Genomic DNA, 17093 nt, shown 5'->3' on the forward strand with positions numbered 1-17093 from the left:
TGGCTAAATAAACCAAGGATAAACAAATACAAATGTATTTAAGGACTGCAACTGTGGAATAAAATCCCACATAAAGCCACTTAGCCTACTGCCTACTTATCATCGTGTCCCCTCTTTCCAAGAGTTGCATAAGGGGTTGATCTTTTTAGAAACCAATCGTATTGCAGGTACGGCATGACGTCAAAGTCCCGCCCACATCGGGACGTCCTAATCTGGCGACTGAGCAGTGGGCAAGCGCAAGCGCCTGACAGAATGTAAACATGGTTACAAGTAGATGAGAGAAACGCCAACATGGTCTTCGAAAGCTTGGTGGTTGATGTCCTCAACCGATTTTTAGGGGACTACGTTGTCAACCTTGACTGCTCACAGCTAAAGCTTGCCATATGGGGAGGTAAGTGAACTTGTGTTTGTCATTTCCGTGGACTAGCTCGCTCGCCAAGCTAGCTAGCTAATGCTAAGAGACGTTAGTCACCACTCGTGTGAGGCTTCCAGCTGTCAGCGTCAGTCTGGGTATTTATTCGTTAACTGTCCACTATGTACCGCTATATCAGTTAACAGTGTTCATTTGTGAATGCTACAATTACCTTTTTAATAACGTACCTTGTTTTCTACGACAAGGATGTTTGCTTAGTGGTACTTTCAGAGAAGCAGTTCGGTGTCACACCCTTCCACAGAGCCATGTGACAGTCTGTGGTTCAGACTGTTTCATACTGACTCCGTTTCAAAAGCTCAGCCATCGAGTCTGATTCTCCCAGCTCTGCACACTGTCCGCCTAAATGAGGGGATTAGAAGAGATCTTTCCGAGCCAAAGCTAAACATGTACAAACTTGTAGCAACTAGTAGACCAGTTTAACCACTGCGTATACTCTCGTTTTACCAAACCCTGCAATGCAAGGCTTTTATATTACGTTTTCTGAGCGTTGAATTAAATCGATACTAAGGTCAAATACCGCTCTGTTGACCGGACTGTGTTTCTATGAGCCACAATTCAATACTAATCTGTTTGTTCATCAGAATGTACATAGTAACAATCAGTTAACAAATACTCATTTGATCACAGGTGATGCTGTTCTTAGAAATCTTGAAATAAAGGAAAATGCCTTGGTAAGTTGCTAATAAATTTGCAAAATGAGTCTGTTATTTATTCATTATGTGTTATGTGCATTAGTAAACTGTTTCTTTTGTTACAGAGTCAACTTGACATTCCTTTTAAAGTGAGAGCCGGTCATATAGGTGAGATTGTAGTTGGCGTCCCGATTTAAAACATTCCTTTCTATGGAGAAGAAGGTTTTCTCACTTTGTGTTTCTGTTAACAGGACGGCTTGAGCTAAAGATCCCATGGAAGAACCTGTACACACAGTCTGTAGAGGCAACACTGGATGGGGTCTATCTACTCATAGTCCCCACAGCAAGTAAGATGAATAGCATGCATCAAATATGAGATTTAATTCATCATCATCATAGACATTATACTAGTGTATACTGATTATTACCACCATTTCAGTTGACCAATACAGTTCCTAAAGGATATTAACTGCTGTATGTCAATGTCAGAAGGAAAACACAGTAAACATATTCGCCTCTAAATGCATTTAAAATATCAGTCTTATCAATGTCAACCCTCCTGAATGACCCTTATGACTAGCACACACAACGCACTGTAGAACAGAAGTCAGACAAAGAGGGTCTCTGACTTATTCATGACCCTAAAGTACTTGTCAGGACAAACAGGAAACTCAAGCACCACCTTCTGTACAGTTCATTGTTTTCAATGTGCAGATGGGTAATCATTTCTATTCACCCAATTCTTTCCAGGCATAAAGTATGATGCAGAAAAGGAGGAGAAGCAGCTACAGGAGGCTCGTCAGAGGGAGCTACAGCGGATAGAGGAGACAAAGCAGAAGGCTGCTGAGCAAGGTGTGTGTTGGCGTGTGTTTTTTTGTCAATGTGTGTTCTAAAAATAGAAGTTAACACCTACTTCTGGTGAGATGACAAAGCATTGTTAGAAGGTTTTATATCATTATTGTGTCACACTTTGTTATCAGAGAGCTCAGAGGTCTGTTTCCTAAAGTTAAGCTTCAGGTGCGTTGCAGGACTCGTTTACGTCTCATATTGATAACATTTGTTTCTGTTGGACAGAGAATCCAGATGTTGAAAAACAGGACACCTTTGTGGAGAAGCTGGTCACTCAGGTCATCAAAAACCTGCAAGTTAAGATCTCTAACATCCATGTGCGCTATGAAGATGATGTGAGTATTCAACCCTGAGTTACCTCACTTATGGGTATGACTGAACAGCGTTGCTCACATTTGTTTTTGTAAGCAGTAATTGATGAGCACAGAGAGAAAGACGTAATCCCCAACGGTTTTCTTTTCCACAGGTCACCAATCCAAACTGCCCCTTGTCATTTGGAGTGTCACTTAAAAACCTCAGTCTTCAGGTAATGTTTTTTTAAGGTCCCTCCTTTTAGATTGTATCCTAATAACATTCAGTAATTAAGGCGTTACTAGTCGTGAATTCTTAGTTCAAACTTAAACATTATGTAATACAATTTTAACACTGTTTGTTTGACTTCTCCAGACATGTGATGAGAAATGGAATCCCAGACTTTTGGATGAGAATTCCCGACTTTTCTTCAAGGTGAGAAATTCAACCATGTAATCAGATGAGCTATATCTGTACACAAAAAATGTATGCAATTGGAAACCGATCATATTTACTAATAACCCCACTTTTGGTTCCAAACCTTTATATATACAGTCCATGGTCCAAACCTTTGAAATCATTGTACACTGTCAGATATGTTTCTCATGGTAAGCATCTACTCTAATTGCCTTCTTCTCAGTTGGTTCAACTAGACAACTTGTTTGCCTACTGGAATGTCGACTCTTTACTCTTCTCCAATCACAATGCAGAGGAAGCCTTGGTGAGTATCAAAATTAACGCTGTGTTAGTCAAGCCATAGTCTCTTTTATTCAGCATTATTGTAGGCATGAATAACACTCTTAACGGGCCAGTCGTCACTTTCAAGCAGCAGGATAGATTCAATGTAACCTTTTTTTTTCTTAAATCCTTTGAAAGCCTTTGCTTTTAAATGTTCTTGGTAGAAATGTCAAAAGACTTCTGCAAATGCCTCTGAGTTTGATGCAGATTAAGTAAACCTTTCATCTAATGCACAAAGACTCTCCCTAGAATACGGCCAATGGTAATTATTGTTTTGTAGTGATGATTTAATTCTGGATGTTGTTAAGGCATTAACACATAGAGATTCAATGAGATTTAAGAATATGAGTAATGATAACATATGAAATGTAAATGAAGTTCCTTTACCTTTGTCTTTTTGTAGCAATGTCTGCAGAGCAGCATCGACGCACAGAACTCTCTTTCAATCAGCCATGACTTCAGTGAGTATCTAACTGTATCTAAATGTCTTCAATTTGTATACTGTTATTTAATATGCACACTTTGAACATTTTGTATACCCCTCCTAATGAAGCCACATTTTACTACGCACACATAAATCAGTAGTTTTCTTGTAAAATGTGAAGTGGCTCTTGGGACGTAATGGCCTGCGCTTACACTGTGGTTCACCAACAATGTGTGAGTCACAACATCAACACCAACATATTTGAACAGATTTCAGCACTTTTGAGTTTCTATTGCTGGCACAAGCTTTTGCATTTTTGAAGGGAGAACTTTGCAATTGAAAAAGTATTTTAAAAGTTTATATCCCACTAAAATACAGGTTCATAAATCAATGTACAAATGTAAAGTGTATAAGAATATAATTAATGTTAACAGTTTGCTTCTAATATGATGTTGCTGCTCCACAGTTTTTCGTCCTATCTCAGCGGCCGCTAAACTGCGGATGAATCCCAGGTCAGATGTGGACTTTTCCTCTCCTAAAGTGGACCTGATGGTCCATCTCAGTGAGGTGGCCATTGAACTCAACAGACCCCAGGTAAGTTTGTGTGTAGTGTATAAACTTGTCTAGGTAAAAGGAAAAGCCTGTTAAAAAAAAAACGTTTTTTAGGGGAGAGAAAGGAAGAGAAATAGAGAATAAAATGAATTCAAAATGTCAAGGGGTAAATCGTCAAAGAGCTGTTCAGTGATGATAACTGCATATCTGTCAGGACTCTTTGCACATGTGTAATTGCTACCTTCCTCTCTTTCCAGTACATTAGCATCCTGGGGCTGCTGGGCTCAGTGGATTTGATGTCTCGCAATCTCCCGTACAGGAAGTACAGACCCGAGGTCCAGGTTCACAGAAATGCCTGCATATGGTCAGAAAACACTTTTAACATTTGACTTTGGTTTTTAAATGCTAAATGACATGTGACATTTTACAACTTTAGTATTGTCGATTCCGAAGTTGAATTTATGCATCGACGTTCCCTTCTTGCAGGTGGAAGTACATGATCACAAGCGTCCTGGAGGTGGATGTAAAACCTCGTCTCCAGATGTGGTCCTGGCAGCACATTCGCATTCACCGGCAGACGATCAAGTGTTACAGAGAGCTGTACAAGAACAAAATCACCTGCAAGAAACCCAACGAGGACCTGCTCAAGGCACTCAAGGTGAGAGAGAGCTGGACAGATCTGACAGGGGGAGGAGGGGGAGATATCAAGTTCTCTATTTGTATCTCTTAATATCCTCATATTTGAAGCACTGACAGCCTCATATGATTTAAGGAGTATTTTTCTTTCAATGTTGCCAAGTTCGAGATAGAAAGTAGTTTCTCCCTCATCCAACCTCTTTTCATGAATCATGATGCATTGATTTCAGCACGATACAATTATTACACTTCTTCCATAAACCAATATTATTTATATAGCTCTTTTTTCGTGCTTTAAAAAGTCCTTATGTGTCATGCCACTAAGTATTATTTAAATGTAAGGAATTTGAAATGAGTAATGTTTAGGAAAGAGGCCAAAGTAGGAAGAAAAGGTAATTGTAACTTGATTATATGTGTGGCCTTGAATTATAAACCTATGTGGCTCTCTAAATGTATTTCTTGTTGGAAAATATTTCCTATTGAAGTTCAGACCTGCAGTTTCTGCCTAAATGTACACTGACAATACTTACTTGGCTTCAGTGACCATCATTTATTGCCTGTATGAATGGTAAATGTAATATAATATGCAACTAGTTAATTACCTTCTCAAAATCATTCAAGTGATGCATGGTTCCAGCCATAATGACCCACTTTAGAAGGATTGATCGAATTGCATTTGAGGTTATGTACTGCAGAGAGATACATCTCTAAATCTAAATGTATTTTCCTCTGCCTCTGCTCTGTAAGCATAATCTCCTCCTGATGTGATTAATAATGAACAATAAGGAATCAATGCATTCCTGCATGATGTAGCAAGAAGCCGCTAAAAGCTACTGAGCGTGTCTTGTATCTATTCTCAGGGGACTGAGAAGACCTTGGATATTTTTAACATCACGTTGGCCAGACAGCAGGCGGAGGTGGAGGTAAGCTCTGTTTCACCTTGTGAACTGTATTCTACTCTGTACTGTATCTGTAGCGTACATTTTAATGTCTGCAGCACTGTAGCTAACAAATTATGCTAAACTGTTAAGATCCTTTCAACCGTTATACTTTCCACAGATACAGCAAAACAGTGATGAATACATACATTTCCAATCATGCTAATGAGTTACAAAAGACATATAAATTATACTCGGTACTATTCATTATTTGAAAGCAAGTTTCAAACATCATATGACTGAAGTGCTGAAGGATTAGGCACTCACGATGCACCTGTGAGTTTTACATAGTCTTAGCTTTACTGCACCTATTTTTGCTATAGACTGCAATTTTTGCAAAATACTGCATATAAATATTGGCGGCTTGTTAAATAATATTTTGTCTTGGATACATTTTAATATGACTCATAATGCAAACATTTGAAAAATAAATAAATAATATATTATATTTAAAAAATGTTCAAGCTGCCAACTGTCTTTTTTTACTTTCCCAGGCAAGCAAAGCAGGTCTACGAATCTTCCGTCCAGGGCTTAAGATGGAGGAGGAGGAGTCTCAGGGCTGGTTGAGCTGGATGTGGAATATGGGAGGAGAGGCCGAATCAGAAACAAAAGAGGTCAAGACTGGAGGTAACCCATTAAAAGAAAAACCAGCCAGACATTATAAAAGATAATAATAACAGAACCAAAGCAAAGTGCTCCAGTGTATGTTGGTAAAAACACTATGTTATTGGCTTTTCTTACTCCTAACATTCTTTCTATTCCACGTATTCCCTCTTGCCCTTTCTCTCCGTTTAAGGTTTTGATGAGCTGTTAACCTACGCTGAGAAATCCAAACTCTACACTGCCATCGGATACAGTGACACCGCTGCAAATCCCAACCTGCCAAAGAATGTGAGTCTCTTCCCCCTGACACCCACCAGTCAAAGAATAATACACTAAAGTCTGGCTCTCCAACCCACACAAACAAAGATCAAATAGCAGAAACTGTATCAGATACTTTAATTATGAACTATGTTGTTGTTTATTTATAGTTTGAGGACATGAAGGTCTATTTCCACATGGAGAGGCTGTCTGTGTCCATCACTGACAACAAGGACAAAGATGAGATCATCAGGCTGACTGTGGGAGAGCTCAAGTCCACACTCACTCAGAGACCTGGAGCGCAAGCCATCAAGTGGGTCCTTTTCTCTTGCGTGGGGGGTGGGGTCCTTCATAACATTGATTGTATTTAATGTTTTAAAGAGGCTCCATTGAAAACACACAATATTCAATTGATTTTGAGTAAAAAAAACATTCAGCTCAAGCACCTTTGTTTCCGTTTCAATACAAATAAAAACAAATATATATATATTTAAAGGGCCGGTGTGTATGATTTATTGGGAGTGGGGATTTATTGGCAGGAATTGAATATATAATTTTCATAACGATGTATTCAGTCGTGTAGAACCATCTGGAACTAATAATCGTTGTGTTAGAATGAGGTGGTGGGCCCTCTCACATGCAAAGGGCCACTGGCTCCCGAGCTCTCAGTATTCAGGATCCTGATATTGGTGAAATCAACATTTATTATCTTTCTCTTCATCAGACTCACAGCCCAGCTCAGCTTGTTTGAAGTCACCGGCCTGGCCAGTAACCGGCCCGCACCGACCCTCCTGTCGTCCAGGAAGGCCGCCACAGGAGACGGGACCCCGCTGCTCTGCATCCTGTTTGAGACCAACCCGCTGGATGAGAGCGCCAACCAGCGGCTTCATGTGGAATCACAACCCTTGGAAATCATCTATGACGCTGTGAGTGGTGTCTGTCGGCATGCATGTACCAGCATTAATAAAATAACATGAAAAGTTGGAAATATGATATATTTCTGGTGGGTTTTGTCTCTGTAGATAACGGTGAACAGCATGTCAGCGTTCTTCTTGCCCCCCGATGACCTGCAGCTGGATGAGCTCACCAACGCAACCCTCATGAAACTGGAGCAGTTTAGAGACCGCACATCCACCGGTCAGTGGCACACACATGTACAGACCTCAGGAACTGATCCCAAGCCTGGTCTCAACTCTGATGGGCAGATATGTCCATTCCTCGGCCCCTCTTTTAACTGGGTCACTTTCCTTTTCCCATATGCTTCACCATAGCCTGCGGGCCTCGCCCTCTAAGTCAGTTGAATTGTGGTGTTCCTGTTTACTTCCTTCTTTCCTGAGATTGTTTGCTAAGATTTTAAGCTTGTTTTTTGCTTTTACAAATGCACAAAGCAAAGCTACCCTTCCTTTGAACAGTACAACTGTTAGAAATGCTGAAATGGAAATAAGTAATTAGGTTACATATATTTAATGTATGTTGCAGAAACATACTCTAGCATATTTTACACGTTATGCTGAGAATGAATGTTATCAAGATGTTTTTTATAACAAATCATTCTTGTTATGTCATGAAAGTCTTCTGTATTTGATCACCGAGCGGATCCCTTGTTTTGTCTTTCCTTGCTACAATTAAGTTAACGACTTCTTGCTTTTGTTTTTAGGTCTGATGTATGTGATCGAAACACAGAAAGTTTTGGACCTGAAGGTGAACCTGATGGCCTCCTATGTCATCATTCCACAGACCGGCTTCTACAACGGCACTCAAAACATCCTACTTTTGGATCTTGGACATTTCCAGGTCAGAGAGTGTAACAGTGGGCTGAACGTGCAACCTACACACAACTGTATAAAAGAGCCTTTTTTACAAATATTTAATCTGAAGACTTTAGAGTACTAAAAGTTTAAACATTTCAATTGTGTTGTCATTTCAGATGTCCAGTCAAAGCAAGAAGAATCTGCCTCAGCTGTCAGTGGGCACCAGCAACATTGAAGACATTATGTCCAGAGCATACGACAGCTTTGACATACAGCTTAGCAGCCTGCAGTTCCTTTATAGCAAACCAGGTACTACACACATGAGGACATGCAGCTTTCATGGATACTTTTGTGTATGATTGTGTGTAGGTGTTTAACTCTTGGAGCCTTGTTGGTTGTTGTAGCCTAGAAAACAGAGGGATGATTTTAGGACATTTAGTATTGAGGGATCATATATGAATGGAGAGTAGGAAAAGTATGAATGCTCTGTTTTCAATTTGTCTGTGAAATAGAAGGAAATGCTAATCATGTTCTGTGTTTGTATAGATTGGGACTGGAAAATGGCTCGTAAGCAGAAACAGTCACCGCTGCACATTCTGGAGCCGGTGGATCTGACGGTGGTTTTCAGCAGGGCGATGGTCGTCACAGACTCCCGCATGGCAAAGTCAGTTTGAAGTTTTTTCCATCACATCCTGTTATTTCATTTTCTGTGATGTAGGGCTAAAGATTCTGAGCACACTAAATATTTTTGTTCCGATGTTTGCATCTATGTTCTAGGTTTAAGATGTCGGGCGAGCTCCACCTGCTGTCTCTTCGTATCTCTGATGTTAAACTTCGAAATGTTCTGGAGTTAGTTGACAGTATCCCGCTGCCTGAGAGCAAACCTGCGGCAAACGGCTCTGCTTCATCCTCCAAGGTAAGAACAGTCCAATTATCCCTAAATGGTTCTGTTCACATTTTGTGTTGATTAGATGAATTACCTAACAATAAGTAATGGTTTTGGGCAGAAAACATGATGTTTTGAGCTCAATTGTAGGACCCATGTTAAGTGTCAATGATAGCTATTTCGTTATAGTGAGACCATTTTCAGAGACAAAATTATTAAGAGGGATCTTTTAATCATTTATACAAATCCACCAGTGGAAGAAAATGATTAGATTTAGCATCAAATCTGAGACATAATGCAGCATGGTCGTGTCCATCATATACTTCCATCATAATGTTCTAAGCCCTTTCAAACTTAAACTTACCTATTTCCATGGGCTCCTAACAAAAACACAACACGGTGTTTATTACAGATGTATGGACAGAAAAGCTTGACACACAGTGCTGAGCTCCGTATCAATGTATGTGTTTAGGTTTAGATGATGAACACCACCTCTATGGGGCAGGTACGGTCCTCTTTAATCTAATCTTGAAAGTTCACTGTCCCACACTCTTGAAGGATGTAATGGTTATGACCTAATAATAACAAGTGGTAGAAAAGGAAGTATGTGTATGTCTCATGTTTTGTTGTTTTGTCCTCCTCAGCCGAAGCAGTCGTTCACCCCACAGCTCACTCCCAGAAGACCTCTGAACTTAGCCGACCAGCGCTCCTCTCTCATGTTCGAGTCGTGTGAAACCATCAGCGTCACCTCGTTGGGTAAGACGCATTCTTTAGCCATTTCCTCCACGTTGTGCAACACGTGTCATCGTCGCACTACATTCTTTGAGTGTGTGTATTTCAGTATAGCAGACGTGTCATCGTGTGGGTTTTTGGATTTGTCGCCCCTCAGGTTCAGAGGAAGATTTGTTTTACGATGCTCCCAGCTCTCCCGTCGGTGATCGAGCATTCTTTCCCGATAATCCAATGCCGCTGCACTACGCAAAGTTTAACAGAAGTAAAAGTTCAGAAGCTCAAAAGAACATGACTGACCTCATCTTGAACTTTGAAATCAGTCAGGTATAGAGAGCTCTTGTTAAACAAAGTTACAACATATTTTTTTTTTCATGCTCTTTAAATTCTCTAATTGTCTTTCCATTATTCTAATAGTGATTTTCTCCTCTTTGTTCTTCTAGTTTTCTGTTCAGTTGTGTCGTCTTTCTGGAGATCAGGAGGTCGCGGTGCTTCACTTGGACATAGAGGGTCTGGGCACTGAACTGAAACTACGCACCTTTGACATGACCTCGAACACCTACCTACGAGAAATCTGCCTCAAGTGCCCTGAATACATGGGTCAGTAGATGCTTTCAGGACTGAGTGTCTCCTTAAACAGTTCAGGAGACATTATTTATAACTCAATTTGGGGGTTATGAGTCTTAGCTGCACGTTTGATTTGTCGTGTGTTAATTGTTTCCTCTTTGTTTAGATTCTGAAGAGCAGCAGGTTCAGCTGATCACCACTCTGGACAACTCAGAGGTTGACCTGCTCACCCTGGAGTACATTAAAGTAAGTTGTTGATTCTTTTTAGATATATTTATCTACAGTTTACAAATTGTCAGTTAGAATGTATGTCTTCCAAATGGTTGTCAACGGCTTTCTCTTTATGGATTGTGTCCTATTTCTTTTTAGGCTGATAGGAATGGCCCTGAGTTCAAGTCTCAGCACAACAATACAGAGCAGCTCATCAAGGTGAAGGAAATGTTAAATACATTATTTTCCGCTGTATTGGAATACATTCATTTCTTGCACCAAGTTTCACCATCAGTATTTTATGCTTGAAAAAGTTGCAAAACACATGATTTAAAACCACAATATGTTTAGACTGTTGCCAATAGAAGAACAAAAGCAATATTTGATACAAAAAAGAAAAGATGCCATTGTTTTTTCGTTGCATTCCCATACAGGTGACCTTCTCATCCCTGGATGTTCATCTGCATACAGAGGCTCTACTCAACACCATGAACTTCCTCACCAACCTCCTTCCTCCATCCACTAAGAAAGAGGCAGTGCAGGAGGAGCTCCCCATCATTCCTGAGGAAGAAGAGGCAGAGAAGGAGGGAGAGAAGAAGGAGGAAACTACTGTAGCCAAGAAAAAAAGTACCTAATGAATTCTTTCCGAATTGAATTCAATGTTACTTTCCACAGCCGTCATTCTTCTGTGGCTGTCTTCATCACTATTCAAAGACTCACCTTCTCTTTCTCACTTCCTCTTGAAGGTACAAAGCCTTCAAAGTTTGCAGATGTGGTGAACTTGCATATCAGAGCTGATCTCCGCTGTCTGAAGGTTTTCATTCGGGGACAGAGAGCCAGGATTTCTGAGATTAGTATTGAAGGTATGAAATGGCTTTGAAGCTCTCTTGCTTGACCCCGAAGATATGAAATTCAGCCCTTCTCCAATGCACTTTTGTGGAGATTGATTATGTTATTGTTGCCACTTTTGAGTTATTCTCTCTGAATTGGCATTTCATGGAAGTATACCATTAACTGAGAAATGAACACTTTCTTATTGACTCACTTTCTCAACCACCCCAGGTCTGGTTTCTGAGGTTCTGATGAGGAAGAAAGGGATGGAGGTTCTGGCCAACCTGAAAAACATTGTGATCCTAGACTGCGACAAAGATGCTCTTTACAAGAAGGTACAATCAGCAAGTGGCCCTAAAGGACTCTATGCTCATCTATCGTGACCTTTGTCTCTCCGTCCAATACAAATCTGATTCTATGTCTATATTTATACTAGTCTTTATTTCATAAATGTTGACCACTATGCATGAGACGCTCTGTAAAGAAATAGTAGGTGATTCTGATTTATAATGGAGAAAGAGCTCGAACGCGATTTGAATCTCCTCATAAGGAATTGCAGGTTTGTCTCGTGCTCTCATAGAAGGGCAATAATAGATAATAGTCGGTGCTTATGACTGTGTTTTTTCAGGAGACTCCAATAAGCCTGTCTCTGTCGTGCTTACACACATACTTTTACACTCTCAACAAATCACCATGTGTATTTTAAACCAATTCAGAATAACCGATGTTTTGTTTTGTTGCAACGTAAGAACATGTCAAAGAAGTTGAACGTCATTATGTAGCCTGTATTTAATTAAAGATTGTAACTCACGAGATGTATCTATTGGATAAAAGTGTCTAACAAGTGACATCATATTGTTGGTCCCACCTGAAAGCAAAAGAGAGATTTTAGGTCCAAGGTCAGGTGGCGAAACATTAGTGTGTTATTACGTTTTTTGCCTTTTAATCTGTGTGCTCTATTCAACTTTTGACCTAATATCTGTCCCTATAAATTCTCTCCTTATATATAATTTAGATGTGTTTGCTTATTGCTCTTTAATTCTTCTTGCCTTTCATTCATTTCTCAGGCTGTGTCTATAGCAGATAAGGAAGTGTTTGCCTTCCGCATGGTAAACTATACGGACGCAACAGAAGGAGACGCCTATCTGGACATGTCTAATGTTGACACTGCTGTCACGCTGACTGTGGGATGCATTCAGCTCATCTTCCTCAACAAGTTTGTCTCCTCCATACTGGTAAGAATCGTATATCTCTGTCACAATCCTACACTTGTAACAGTTGGCCTCTTCGAATCTGTGCGGGAGAAGGCCGATACAGCCCTGCATGCAAATGTGTATATATACTTCGAAAGCATGTGGATCTCTACAGTTATTGTATAAGGTAATGATAACATTTGAACTGTACATTTTGAAAGTGCCATGAATTTAAATTCAATCAAATAAATAAAGCTACATATACAATATAACACTTACTAACTCATTTCAAACTATAGATATTGTCATTTTTAATACTTTTTTCCCTCTCAGGGATTCATCAATAACTTCCAGGAGGCTAAAGAGGCGCTGACTGAGGTGACAGTCCAGGCTGCAGGGAAAGCAGCGTCTGGTGTGAAGGAGCTGGCCGAGCGCAGCACTCGTATCAATCTGAACGTCCACTTCAACGCACCCGTCATCTTCCTGCCTCAGTCCTCCTCTTCCTCCAATGTCATTGTAGCTGACCTTGGTCTGCTGTCCGTCAAGAACCACTTTGCCAGGCAGCCCTCTACAAGTGATGCCACGATCCCGCCTGTTGTGGATATAATGACCGTGAGGCTGACTGACCTCAAGATGTACAGGTCAGAGAACGGCCATCTTTAAGAAATATGATTCTATGTTAACATATCGAAAGAAGCTGTTTAGCAAAGCAGTAGATGATGTCACTGAATGCAATAATCACATATATTTTCCATAACTTTTCTCATTTTGTTTGTGTTGTCGGCGTCTTCTGTCTTCAGGACCACATATAAAGATGAAAGGTTTCAGGGAGAGACCCAGCTGTTAATGCCAGTCAGCTTGGACTTGGAAGTGCAAAGAAATCTTTCATCCAACTGGTACCACAGCATACCGGACATAGAGATCACCGCTCATCTCAAACCCATGAGTGTAAGTACTTGGGAGGGAAATGACTGATTTATAGCAAATGTAGTTTTTCTTTAGACTACATTTGTGTTGGTCCAAAATCTTCTTTCCAAATATGTAGTCATTTTATATGTTAATAAAGATATATCAGAATAAATTGTCTAAATGAAATAACCTCATGGTAAGGCCTATTGTGTACCTTTTGTGAAAGTACTGAGTATTTCCTCATCTTTTATAAGCAATTTTCTGAAAATCTATGGTCAGTTTTAGCTTGTATTCAATTCAGACTTATGTTATTGTGGATTGCAATATCGTGAAATATAAGATTTTTTGCTTGTTTATGTTATTCCATTGTTTTGGTTTGATGAATGACTACATAATAAACTGTTAGACTGCTAAATTATAATTCGATAATTAATCAATTCTCTGTATGTCCCCTCCAGCTGATCCTCAGCCAGGATGACATGACGGTGGTCCTGAAGACTCTGAGTGAGAACCTGACAGAGAAGTCTGATGCTGTTCCACCTCCAGCTCTTCCTTCTCCCTCCACTGATCTATCCTCCGACACCGTATCCAACAAAGAGTCCATGGGCTCTGGAACCACCGGACCAGCCAGCAGTAAGCAGTCTTAGTTCAGCATCACAATGTATTTAGTCATTTAAAACAAATTGGACATTGGATACAAATGCTCTATGGGCAGATAATTACATACGTCAGTCGTCTAAATAAACATTTTAGCTCAGAGTTTAAAGGGTTAAGGTGAGCCTTACACAAAAGAATCCTAGAAAAGTTAATGACATTCAAAATGTTTTTTATAGTTTTAAAGGGGACATATAATGAGAATCTCACAGCTTCAGTGCTTGTGTACATACATTTTGAAAAAGAAATGTTCCATTCCTCTGTCAGATACAAGCTCTTTATAATAAAAACAATCTCCACTTACATCTTGACACCTTCCTTTGCAAAGGTTCACCTTATTTTTCTTGCAAGCCAATCAGACTGGAATTTTCTGAGGCTTAAAGAGACAAGTTTTTTAGAGTGATTATTCAGACAGAAAGTATGAGAGAAATAATGTGTTGGTTGTTTTTACATTAAAGAATCCAAAAATATTATATTAGAAACCCAAGAAAATATATAAAACTAAAACTGAAAATATAATGTGCCCTTGAAAAAAATATCTAAAAACGAATCAACCTCTTTTTAAGAATGTTTGTTATTTGTGCTGTGTCATTTGTATAGGCAACACAGTGGTGACGGCTGCTGTTGTGGAGCCCAGAAAAAAAAGCAAGCTGAAGAGCACACTGAAACTAGACTTCAAGTTCGACTCAATGACACTTGTCTTGTATAGCCCCAATGGGAATATGGTAATGCATACACATACACACACTTGCATGCACACACACATGTATACACACCAAGTGATGTATGAAATGAGGCTTGTTCGACCTCATTTTACAAAACCTGCATAGCGAACTTGTTCTAATCAAATGTTTATGTCACTATCTAGTTACTAACGCTAGATTCACATGATGAGCAGCTGAAGTTGGCCGAGTTTACTCTGGACACCATCTCCACCTCCGTCCACATGTTCTCCGACAGCTCCATGAAGGCCTCAGTACGACTGGCTGCCTGCCTTCTAGATGACAAGAGAGCCAGAATCAAAATGGTCACCCCGAGGTACTGGGAAACACACAAAAACAAAAAACACACCGCACACACACATACAGTATATCAGTATAGATCAAATGTTTTTTACATTGAGACAGAGCCTTTACCATCGCAGCCCCCTTCCTCTGGAATTCAGAGACTCCACTGACCTGCCCACCTCCAAAACACTGACGACAACTCACCATTTCAGATTGATTCATGTTGTGTCCTGCAGCTAAATGGAGACGAGAATACAATTGTCTTGCTCAATTTCATTTGACTTTTTATCTCATTTCCTTTCCCTCTGTAAAGTGTCTTTAGGCACCAGATAAAGCGCTTGATAAATCAAATGTATTATTATTATGGTATATTTCATCATGCCTGTGAAATATTTAGTTAACATTTCACAATAATTGTAATAAAGTATTACACAATATTATAATTATAATAATAATGAAGACAATATAATCTAATATCCTCGTTTGATTGATGAGATTGTCGGCCCCGGGATGGTTCGTGTGATCTTATGAAGAAAACCTATATACTGAATATAGAAAAACCTGATAAGAGGTCTGAGCCTGTAACACATGAATACCATGCCAAATATATCATTTAGGTCAAATGAAATGTAACTTTTTTATTCCTCTCGTGCTTTTTTTTCTCTCTAGGATGATTGCAATGCGTCCTGGTGCAGAACAGAACATGATGGTGGAGGTGAACTATCGTCAGGGCCGTGAAGGCACCACTCTGGACACGCTGGTGCAGGACGTGTACCTGTGTGCCAGCATGGAGTTCCTTCACATCGTGGCAGACATCTTTCTCAATGCCACCCAGCAAGGGTTTGCTCAGGCGCCACAACCCAAGACCAGTACTGGACCGGGAGAGAGAAAGAATATAAACTCCTCTACAACGTCTAAAGAGTCCAGTGAGTTTACCGTATCAGTTTGAATGAAGTTTCAGTTGTTTTTTATTCACCATCATTACACTATCTGCAATGTATCAGATACAGCGAGGTGGTGAGCATGTGGATGAAATAATAACCTTTTTAAAAAAAATAAGAATTCAAATAATCTGACTTGCTTTTACCCAACTTGAACTGATGTGGACTCCATGATACTCTCTGCCGCTTTCAGCTGTGGCTCCAGCTGTGGTTTCAAAGACAGAGATTAATGTTATGGTGCGCAACCCGGAGATTGTGTTTGTGGCTGACCTGACGCGCGCCGACGCCCCGGCTCTGGTGATGACCACGCAGTGCGAACTAGTGATGAAGAGTAGTGCAGAGGGATCACAGATGACGGCTGTTATTAAGGAACTCAAGGTTTGTATGAGCCTGTTTATGTAAGCCGCAAAATGCAGGTTGAGTCTTAAGTGCTCTCGTATGCAATATAAATGTTCTGGTTGTTACCGTAGGTGGTGGCGTGTCCATTCTTGAGAGACAAGAGGAAAAACAACGTAACGACAGTGCTACAGCCGTGTCAGGTTTTCTTCCAGAGTTCTCAATCCCTCACCTCCCCTCAGGCTATGGAGGTCTCCATCAATGCTCTAACATTAAAGGTAATTATTTTATTAGTTAGGCTACCCCTTTCAGAATTATATTTGTGAAAGGTCTGTTGTTTAAATTATACAAATGTTCAGTACGTTTCCATCTAGGCATTGTCGATAAGAAAATTACTTATTTTGAAATGAATTGCTTTTTCTTAAATATTAACTGACAGAAGTGAATAGATCCCTACTTTAACAGGAGATCAAGTTGTTTCCCTTTTTATCCAACTACCTTGTATGCGTTCATTTTATCAAAAAACGCAGAAAGTCAACCAGTATGTCTGGCTACAACATCATAACATCATTCAAGTTTCCCTTTCAAGTTATAGTACCATCTCCAGACAGTGTTGTTTAAGGAGTAGCATAGAGTTTTAAAATTCGCATATTTTCTAATAATTGATGCATGTTAGGCACGATACGTTTGGATCAGCCAGCAGAGATGTCAATTGTGGCATCAAG

At 39.9% G+C, this 17093-nt stretch overlaps 1 protein-coding gene across 2 annotated transcripts in view; it reads left to right on the top strand.

Moving 5' to 3' along the window:
- The first annotated feature begins 212 nt into the window (after window positions 1–212).
- The window catches only part of vps13a (vacuolar protein sorting 13 homolog A), a 41798-nt gene continuing 24917 nt past the window's right edge, over window positions 213–17093 (top strand). For both annotated transcript variants that reach the window (XM_079690819.1, XM_079690820.1), the window contains exons 1-40: window positions 213–391; window positions 1061–1104; window positions 1191–1233; window positions 1317–1412; window positions 1816–1917; window positions 2140–2249; window positions 2381–2440; window positions 2581–2640; window positions 2846–2926; window positions 3347–3404; window positions 3834–3961; window positions 4177–4283; window positions 4406–4577; window positions 5416–5478; window positions 5988–6120; window positions 6290–6384; window positions 6525–6667; window positions 7079–7280; window positions 7377–7491; window positions 8012–8148; window positions 8282–8414; window positions 8652–8769; window positions 8883–9021; window positions 9636–9747; window positions 9881–10047; window positions 10164–10320; window positions 10454–10533; window positions 10657–10716; window positions 10932–11124; window positions 11244–11360; window positions 11560–11663; window positions 12396–12563; window positions 12855–13162; window positions 13322–13469; window positions 13889–14063; window positions 14685–14809; window positions 14953–15122; window positions 15761–16017; window positions 16226–16410; window positions 16503–16646. In XM_079690819.1, coding sequence (XP_079546945.1) covers window positions 292–391; window positions 1061–1104; window positions 1191–1233; window positions 1317–1412; window positions 1816–1917; window positions 2140–2249; window positions 2381–2440; window positions 2581–2640; window positions 2846–2926; window positions 3347–3404; window positions 3834–3961; window positions 4177–4283; window positions 4406–4577; window positions 5416–5478; window positions 5988–6120; window positions 6290–6384; window positions 6525–6667; window positions 7079–7280; window positions 7377–7491; window positions 8012–8148; window positions 8282–8414; window positions 8652–8769; window positions 8883–9021; window positions 9636–9747; window positions 9881–10047; window positions 10164–10320; window positions 10454–10533; window positions 10657–10716; window positions 10932–11124; window positions 11244–11360; window positions 11560–11663; window positions 12396–12563; window positions 12855–13162; window positions 13322–13469; window positions 13889–14063; window positions 14685–14809; window positions 14953–15122; window positions 15761–16017; window positions 16226–16410; window positions 16503–16646 — 5109 coding nt within the window. In that variant the 5' untranslated portion in view covers window positions 213–291. The remainder of the gene's footprint in view (window positions 392–1060; window positions 1105–1190; window positions 1234–1316; window positions 1413–1815; window positions 1918–2139; window positions 2250–2380; window positions 2441–2580; window positions 2641–2845; window positions 2927–3346; window positions 3405–3833; window positions 3962–4176; window positions 4284–4405; window positions 4578–5415; window positions 5479–5987; window positions 6121–6289; window positions 6385–6524; window positions 6668–7078; window positions 7281–7376; window positions 7492–8011; window positions 8149–8281; window positions 8415–8651; window positions 8770–8882; window positions 9022–9635; window positions 9748–9880; window positions 10048–10163; window positions 10321–10453; window positions 10534–10656; window positions 10717–10931; window positions 11125–11243; window positions 11361–11559; window positions 11664–12395; window positions 12564–12854; window positions 13163–13321; window positions 13470–13888; window positions 14064–14684; window positions 14810–14952; window positions 15123–15760; window positions 16018–16225; window positions 16411–16502; window positions 16647–17093) is intronic.

The sequence above is a fragment of the Notothenia rossii genome, assembly GCF_949606895.1.
Source record: "Notothenia rossii genome assembly, chromosome: 6".
Taxonomy (NCBI): Eukaryota; Metazoa; Chordata; class Actinopteri; order Perciformes; family Nototheniidae; genus Notothenia; species Notothenia rossii.